The 8,727-nt window shown below is 39.1% G+C and overlaps 1 protein-coding gene across 1 annotated transcript in view; it reads right to left on the bottom strand.

The window, feature by feature from the left end:
* TXNDC16 (thioredoxin domain containing 16) overlaps window positions 1-8,727 on the bottom strand; it is a 151,151-nt gene that overhangs the window by 116,086 nt on the left and 26,338 nt on the right. The window contains exons 3-4 of the mRNA XM_007948332.2: window positions 5,676-5,749; window positions 4,200-4,274 (exon numbers count right to left, since the gene is read on the bottom strand). Coding sequence (XP_007946523.1) covers window positions 4,200-4,274; window positions 5,676-5,749 — 149 coding nt within the window. The remainder of the gene's footprint in view (window positions 1-4,199; window positions 4,275-5,675; window positions 5,750-8,727) is intronic.

The following is an 8,727-nucleotide window of genomic DNA, read 5'->3' on the forward strand; positions in this document are numbered from 1 at the left end:
CCCAACAGAAATACTCCAGGTGGACAACTTCAGCAATCAGGAGCTCCTCAGTTGCTCATAGAAAATCCCACCTTGGAGTTTACAAAGACTTATGGGTAGAAAAGCCATACAAAGTAATTTACTACACTGCAGTTTCCCAGGCAGTATCACTACGGAAGTAGATTGCCCAACCTTCCTTCTGAGGAGTGGCTGGTGGGTTTGAACCGCCAGCCTTCTGCTTAGCAGTTAAATGCCTTAGGCACTATGCCACCAGAGCTCCTAGAAACTATGATAGTTTAAAATAATTCCTATAATTTTGAAGTTCATATTTTATGTTAACTTAAAAGAATCCTTCTGACATAATATTAAATAACAAGAATATCATGTACTATATCTTAATAGTTAATGAGATTTCACTGTTTTGTACAATACTTGATAATCTTTCCCTTTAGCTTCACTTGATGATTTTATGGAATCAGCAATGACTAGGTATAAAAGAGTGATCTTTCTTTGCAACTGCTGCCTCAAGACAAACACCCTCAACTGTCACAGCATGAACTCACATGAACCCATTTTTTTAGCACTGTGTGTGAAATAGAACCACAAGTAGATATGTGAATATGGATTGCTTTTTTTTCTTAACTGCAAAATGAAACTTCCTGCTTTACATAGAAAAAAAACAACATTTGTAAAGCACTGGATAAAACCCACAATGCATTTTCACACGAGTTACTTTATTTGATCTTCTTAACAATTTCATGAGGCTACAATTATTATAACAATTTAAAGAGAAGGAAAACTAGCAGTCAGGAAAGATAAATTGCTCAGACCACACAATGGAAGGTAAGGAATGAGGACTCAAATCCTCAGTAAATTCTGGTCTCTTCATGTACTGTACAACTTTCCAATCTACATTTTGACATTATAGTGTCTCAGTTTCCTACACCTCCAAATTATGTGGCCTCAGACTGGTTTTATATATATATATAGTGTTGTTGTTGTTAGGTGCCGTCGAGTCATCTCTGACTTATAGTGACCCTATGAGTATGCACAGTAGAACAAAACACCACCCAGTCCGGCGCTGGCTCCACGATCCTTGCTATACCTGAGCCCATTGCCAGAGCCACTGTGTCAATCCATCCCGTTAGGGCCTTCCCCCTTTTGTCAACCCTCCACCTTACTAAGCATGATATCTTTCTCCAGGGAATGGTCCCTTCTGATAACATGACCAAAGCAGGTAAGACAAAATCTGGCCATTCTCACTTCCAAGGAGCACTCAGGCTGAACTTCTTCCAGGACAGATTTCTTAGTTCTTTTAGCAATCCATGGTACTTTCAGCACCCTTCGCCAGCACCACAACTCAAAAGCATCAATTCTTCTTCAGTCTTCCTTATTCACTGTCCAGCACTCACACGTATATGAGGTGACTGAAAATATCATGGCTTGTGTCAGGCGTACCTTAGTCCTCAAGGAGACATCTTTGCTGTTCAGCACTTGAAAGAGGTCCTTTGCAGCTGACTTGCCCAGTGCTATACGTCATCTAATGTCCTCACTGCTGCTTCTATTGGCAATGATTGTAGATCAAAGCAATGTGAAGTCTTTGAAAACTTCAATCTTTTCTCCATTTATCGTGATGCAGCTTACAGGTCCAGTTGTGAGGATATTTTGTTTCTTTATATTGAGATGTAATCCATACTGCAGACTGTATTCTTCAATCTTCATCAGTAAGTGCTTCAAGTCCAAAAAAAGATTTAAAGCTTTGGAAACCCTATGGGACAATTCTACCATTTCCTACTGAGTCACTATGAGTCAGAACTGACACCACTGGGTTTTGGTTGGTCTCCATCAAAATATTCTACTTGAAGAAAAATTCAAATGCTTTGGGAAAAGAATAATGAGCATGAATTACCAATTTTAAAGAAGCAAACCAAAAAAAGCAATACAAATATCTCAAATGCAAGCTTTTAGTTCACATACACATATTTTGAAAAATACAAAAACAATTCAAACCTTGTATGTGAATATTTCATCTTGGTTATTAGGCTAAGTAGTAGATTTGTGTCAAAAATAACTGACAAATTAGTTAAAACTAATATATTTTAATATGTGTGTTGATCAATTTTTGTAAATGGAGGAAATGCCAATAAATTCTGGCTTAACTGTTTAACTATTGCATATAAAAAGCAAACTTAGATTCATACTTTAAGGAAAGACAACATCATCACTTCACTAGCCCTCAAAGAAGGTTCTTGACCACCATTTCTGGGTCAAAGAGGTCACAGGATATCCAATGGAAAAAGAGCAGAAATCAACAAGCTTTCTGACAACAAATATATCTATTACCTTACTTTTTGCCAAGTGTCAGATGATCCCTGTAGTGCAGCAAATTGCTTAATATGGTCCTTCTAGCCATAGTTCTCTATTTTGTAATGTACTGTAAATCTTAGCCTCTATGCCTGTGGTTATGGTCCCATTTGGGGTAAGTGGTCTGTGGTACTGATGAGGCAGGATTAAAGCGTGCTCTATCTTGAGTCCCGCCTTGCTGTCACCACCCTTAGTTTCCTTGAGGGTATGTATGTGAATGCTCTGTCAAAGTCTGCTCTCGTGCTCTGGATCCTGCAACTGGCTCATCATCATCTTACTCTGGTTGCACGGACTTGAGACAGCAGCTAGCACTCTGACGTGCTGCTTTGGGTTTGTCACCCTTGCGACCACATGGCTAAAGAGACTACTCCAGAACGACACCTGACCCACGGATTTGGGGCTTATCAGCCTCCACAACCACGTGTGCCCTTTCCTTGGCAGTGTGTGAGTTCTGTGAGACATTACAGTGAAATGCTGAACCCTAAGACAGCAGGGAGAATACTGTGGGGAGGAGAGAAAGTCGATGTTAGAAATGATCTTAGTACAGCAGTTTGGAAAAGTTGGATATTCAGGACATCTTTAACCACTGTCTTATATGGACCAGCCACGTGCTGATATTATTCAAGCAATCCCCTACCTTCAAGATATCCCTACTGTATCCCTGGAAAGAACTTCCAACGTAGCCCAATAACTCTTTGAAATTCATTCTTTGAAAGGTCATCTTTCACTTATTACTGAAAAGCTGGCTTCTTAATCTACAGCACTTGGGGCTTATGATTGTCAAGAATTTCAACAAACCTTTCTTTAATATATTATTAGGACTGAAACATTTTAAAGGGTCCATTTTCAAAGTGAAATACAGAAGATTTTAACCTGTAAGTTTTGATTTTTATGTAATTTAACTTTTACCCAATGTATGTGAGAATTGGATGGGAGAGAAAGAAAAGGCGAGAACCAAGCAAAAAAAAAAAAAAAGGCAGTCAATGTCAACAAAGGTCTTAATGGACAACAAAGCTACAACAGGTTACGCTGGAAATATCCACGTGAATTTGTGTCCTTAGGAAGTTATATACTTTTTATCTCTGTCACCAAAGAGACTACCAGACCTCAACAGGGGTAAATTATAGGAAAATCCTGTCTGAATCTAGGCCTAAAGATGCCATTAATAGAAATTAAAGTTTGTTCACCCTGTCTCTTAGAAAAGAGTGGCACATTCTGAAACCATTTTAATTGTTTCTGCAGTTATTAGAACAGATTCCAGAAAAAAAAAAATCAGGCCAGAATAAGATGGAAGTCAGGTAACTTAAAAAAAAAAAAAAAACAGTGACAATAAAGAAGATGAGCTTCTCATCTGGTGAAATTCTCACTCCACAGGTAGAATCTAAAGCAATTATATGACCCTGTGGTCATGAAGTATTGCCTCCTACTTTGTGTAACAGTATCCATATGTTTCTGTATTCTTTGCCATTAAAGAAATTTTAGATCCTTTATGTAGGGAGAAGAGTCTATTGGTGGCACAGTCAGTATACTTGGCTGCTAACCAAAAGGTTGACAGTTCAAATTCACCAAGAGGCACCTTGGAAAAAAAACCTGGTGATCTACTTCAGAAAAATCAACCACCGAAAATCCTATGAAGTGCAGGTCTACTCTGACACACGCTGGGTTGCCATGAGTTAGACCCAAATCAATAGCAACTGGTTTTGGGTTTTACGTGGGGAGATAAACAGATAATTTTTTGATGGCCTACAAATATAAGGCTGAAACTCTAAACTATTCTAATGGGTTGTGGTTGTTTAAGTGAAATCAGTAAATAAATAACAAGTAAATAAGTATCTCCTTATTATCTTCTTACTCACAAGAGAACATGAGCAACGATGGCATTCACATCAAATAAGGTGTCAGTAGGGAATTCTCTCAGTAATATGTTGCCCCTGCAAAAAGTTTAAAACTGCATTAGAAAAACATTTCCTTAGAATTTTATGTATTTGTCTCTCTAGTATACTAGGATGTAAGTTCTTTGATGTTAGAGTCTTATCTAGTATCCCATGCACCTACCAGAGTGCTGGCACATAATACACACTCAAATATTCACAGAATACATACTCAATAAATACAGTGACTTTAAAAAGATTAGGTCCTGGACCTTGTAAACAAACTGAAAGACAACATGAGTCCAAATAAGGATTCCTACCGACCTCTTTGTCACATACCCACAGATTCTCCAAATTGGCTGGTAAAGGGAGTATACGAGAGAAAATGAAGTTTCCTCAACAGTAGGTCCCTGACAAATAGGAAGCTTTCTCTACTTCCAAAGCAAAATCCCAAAGGTAGGAAAGGATGAGAAACTTCCAACATATTAGCAGGTCCAGGTATGGAGGAATCTATAACCCAGACATTGGAAGAAGCACACTGAAATATGAACCTGACATATTTATTCCTGACAATTTACTAAGTGCTCTGTGGTAGTTAAATTTGTATGTCAACTTGGCTGGGCCTGGTTGAGTGGCTGAGCAGCTGGTGGCAGTTATTCCCCATGATGACACTGGCGATCAATTCATGGTAGAATCTAGCACAAGCAGCTGAGCAGCTGCTTTTGGGATGTGGTCTGCTTCCTGTTTATAAGGAGAAGCCTTGGGGATTGTCTCTAGCTTATGGCACGCTTGGACCCTGCATGTAGCCGTGTTGTTGTTCAGTAGCCTGCCATGCTCTGCAGACCTTGGGACTTACAATGGATTTGAATTAATGGCCTGCCATGTGGTTTGGTAATATCGGGACTGTGCCTTTTCGCTTGTCGACCTTGGGTTTTTCAGCCTCAGTAGCTAGCAGTTGTCTGACTAAAGAAAAGCTTCTAGCTCCAGTGGGCTGGGGGCAGGGGACAGAGATGAACCCCAAGGTTGAGGGGCTTTCACCCAACCCCTAGAGACTGGCACTTTGAACTCTGACTTCTAGCCTTCCAAACTGTAAGACAATAAACTCCTGTTTGTTAAGACCATCCCATTTGAGGTATATTCTTGTCAGAGTGGCATTAGGTAACCAGAACATGCTCACTTAAAAGGAAATTTGTAATAGCAGTCACATAAGATTCTCAATATTCAAAACAACCCTGTGAGGTAGGTATTACTTTCCTCATTTATAGATAAGAAAGCTAAAATGCAGATAGCTTAGGTAGGAAATAGAACATCGATTACTTGGAATTTTCGCTAAGTTTCGTAAGACCCCCACTACATACAACCTTACTCTTGCTTAGTAAAATTTTATGCACTTAGGTATTGTGAGAGTATAGCTTTGTATTCACCCATCAAACTTAAGGGAAAAAAAAAACCTTAGTTTACCTGAATAAATATGCTTTCATCAAATCCTTTTCTTTGCCACAGTATCTTGAAATTTCTTCTTTGAAACAATTAACCTTTAAAAGATTATATTTAAATATTGTCTATTAATGTATGTTTAAAATATATATGCTTATATATTAGTTTATATATCAAAAAATAAAATGCTTTGTTTATGGAAACAAGAAGGAGAATTAAACATTATAGCTTGTCTCCAGGTCAAAATGACTTTTTTTCATGATCTATATCCTTTAATTGCTCATTTATTCAAGTGCATTTAGTTATACATAAGAATTCATATTTAATTTAAACTTATAGAATAAGCAGGAGGTAACTAAGCAGAAAAGGAGGTAGAGAGCATTTAAGGCAGTACAAAAAGCATCACCAAAAGTCTGGAAGCAAAAGAATGAATTACTATTGTTGGGACTACAAAAGCTTCCAACAGCTATAATAGGTATGGCAGATAGTATTGGTTTCTTACCCTGTATCCATCCTCCTGGGAGCTCTGGTGGCATAGTGCCTAGGCATTTGACTACTAACAGAAGGCTGGAGGTTAAAACTCACCAGCCACTCCTTGGAAGGGAGACTGGACAATCTACTTCCATAGAGATACCGCCTTAGAAACCCAAGAAGGGGTCACTATGAGTCAGAACCAACTCGACAGCACTGAGTTTGGTTTTTTGGTTTAACAATCCTCCTCTCTGTCTTATGATAACACTCACAAAAAGCATGTGCCCCATGAAGACTGTCCTACCTTCCCCAACAGCTAATGATAGCCAATAACATATCACCAGAAATCACTGGATTGGGATTCCTAGAATGCTCTTTACAAGGATGCTGACCTAGCCAAGAGGATATCTTACTTTTCTCACTATTCCTAAAAAAAAAAGAATGAATGATAGCTAGATATTAGTAGCAATCTTTTTTTTTTTTTTTTTTTTAATTGTGATTTGGGTGAAAATGTACAGAGCAAATTCACTTTCCATACAGCAGTTCACATACACTTGTCTCATGACATTGACCACAATTTAACACAATACAACATCACCCCTCATACTTACTCCCGATAGTTACCTCTTCCCTGTGTCCATCCCTCCATGCACTCCTGCCCCCTGAGCTGTCTTCTTGTGCATAAGCAGTCTTTCTTTCTCCCATGATTGTTCTCTCCAAGGAGTATATCTAAGGTAAATGTTCAACTCATATGCCTGTCTATTGTTAGGCTGGAAGCCACAGGCATGGGTTCAATTCTAGAGCTGAAGGGCAGCTAGGAACCATAGTCTCAGTGGTTCTACCAGGCTCTGTTGGACCAGAAAACCTGGTCCCCCCTTTTTTTTTCCTCCAAATGATTTTGAGTTTTGTTCCACATTGTTCTCTCTCTCTATCCAGGATCTCCTACATAGATCCCCTTCCAAGTCGTTGACAGTAGTAGCATGGCACCATCTAGTTCTTCTGATTAGTAGCAACCTTTGACCGTAAGAAGAAGCTACTTGGTAAGAATGGTGCAAAAGAAATAAATGAACCTGAGTCCCTGATGATAGTAGAGTAGCCACATCAGGCCTTGATACTTTACAATACGGATTTGGGGGGGGGGAGGCAGGGAGAGGGAACAATCCTGGCAACAAAATGAAGACAAAATAGAAAGCAAAAGAGAGCAAAGATAAACAGGCAGGTTAAAAAGAAGACTGTATAAGCATAGGTCAAGGATGACCGGCACATGGAGTAAGCAGAAAAGGACAGAACAGATTCATTCAAGAGACTGTTCCTAAACAAAACTAAAACTAGGGAGAAGATGGAATGTACTTATGCAGCCTGGGACAGCGAAGGTGAGGAAAGATATAAAGAGAGGGAAGGGGTTTCTAGACTGAACAAAGGGATATCCACCAAAATAACTAACCAAAATTAATGCTATATGGGGGACACCAGACTGAATTGGCACAACAAAATATATAAAAGTCTTGTTCTTCACCCTACATTGGTGAGTAGTGACTGGGATCTTAAAAGCTTTCAAAGAGGCTATCTAAGATGCAGCTAATGGTCTCCAATGGTCAGAAGTGAAAAAGTGCAAAAAAAAAAAAAAGCATTTGGAAGCAATCAGCCCTAGGACACAATGGCCCTCAAGACCAGAAGAAATAGATAGTGCCTGGCTACCAATGCCAACCACTTAGGAAGGGATCAAAACTGGAGATCCTGGATAGAGCGGGAGGAAAAACATGGAACAAAATCTAAAAACTCAATAATGACCAGAATTACTGGTCAGATAGAGTCTGGTAGACCCCCCCAATACTATGATAGTGGGATATATTCTGGGCCTGGAATAAAACTCACTCCCAGGGGCTGGCTCTCAGCCCAATAATAAACAAGATGTACACGCAGACCACTCAACCCAGGGTGGCGCACCCACATACTCTACGGAAATGCATCCCTTTGAGCAATCAACCATGGGGCACCAGAGCAGCAACATTCGCATGTGGAAATACAGGACATATAGGAGTGCATAACTACGAGGGGCACAAGTGGAGGAAGGTTATTGAGCAGGGAGGGGAGAAGACTGGGTTAGGGTTGGGGATAGTAAATGGGGAGTGAAATGCACACGTAATGTTGAATGTAAAACAAACTCTGCTCTGTAAACTTGCACCTAAAGCACAATTAAAAAATAAATAAATAAAAATTGATGCTATATGAACTGTTATTTCATTTTTAATTTGATAAGGTTTTTTTATATGAGTTTTTTACTGTTATTGTCATTCAATTTAATTTTAATGGTTTGAGGAAGGAGAACAATTTGAGGAAGCTCCATTTGTTTTAAAAGCTACAAAAGGAGAACTGATAGTCAGAAAAGATGTCAGGAACTGAGAAACAGAATTAAAAATTAGGGTATAACCATAGCCAAAAAAATTGAATTTTGGGGCTTCCGGCAAGATGGCGGACTAGGCAGGATTGCAAAGCAAAGACCCTCTTCAACAAAGAAAAGGGAAACCAATTAACACAGACACAGAAGATAATCTTGGACCCCTGAGCCTTAAAGGGAAGGATACAGAATTGGACTAAACCCCAA

The sequence above is a fragment of the Orycteropus afer genome, unplaced genomic scaffold (assembly GCF_000298275.1).
Source record: "Orycteropus afer afer isolate SDZICR_OR568_19922 unplaced genomic scaffold, OryAfe1.0 scaffold00214, whole genome shotgun sequence".
In the NCBI taxonomy this organism is placed as follows: Eukaryota; Metazoa; Chordata; class Mammalia; order Tubulidentata; family Orycteropodidae; genus Orycteropus; species Orycteropus afer.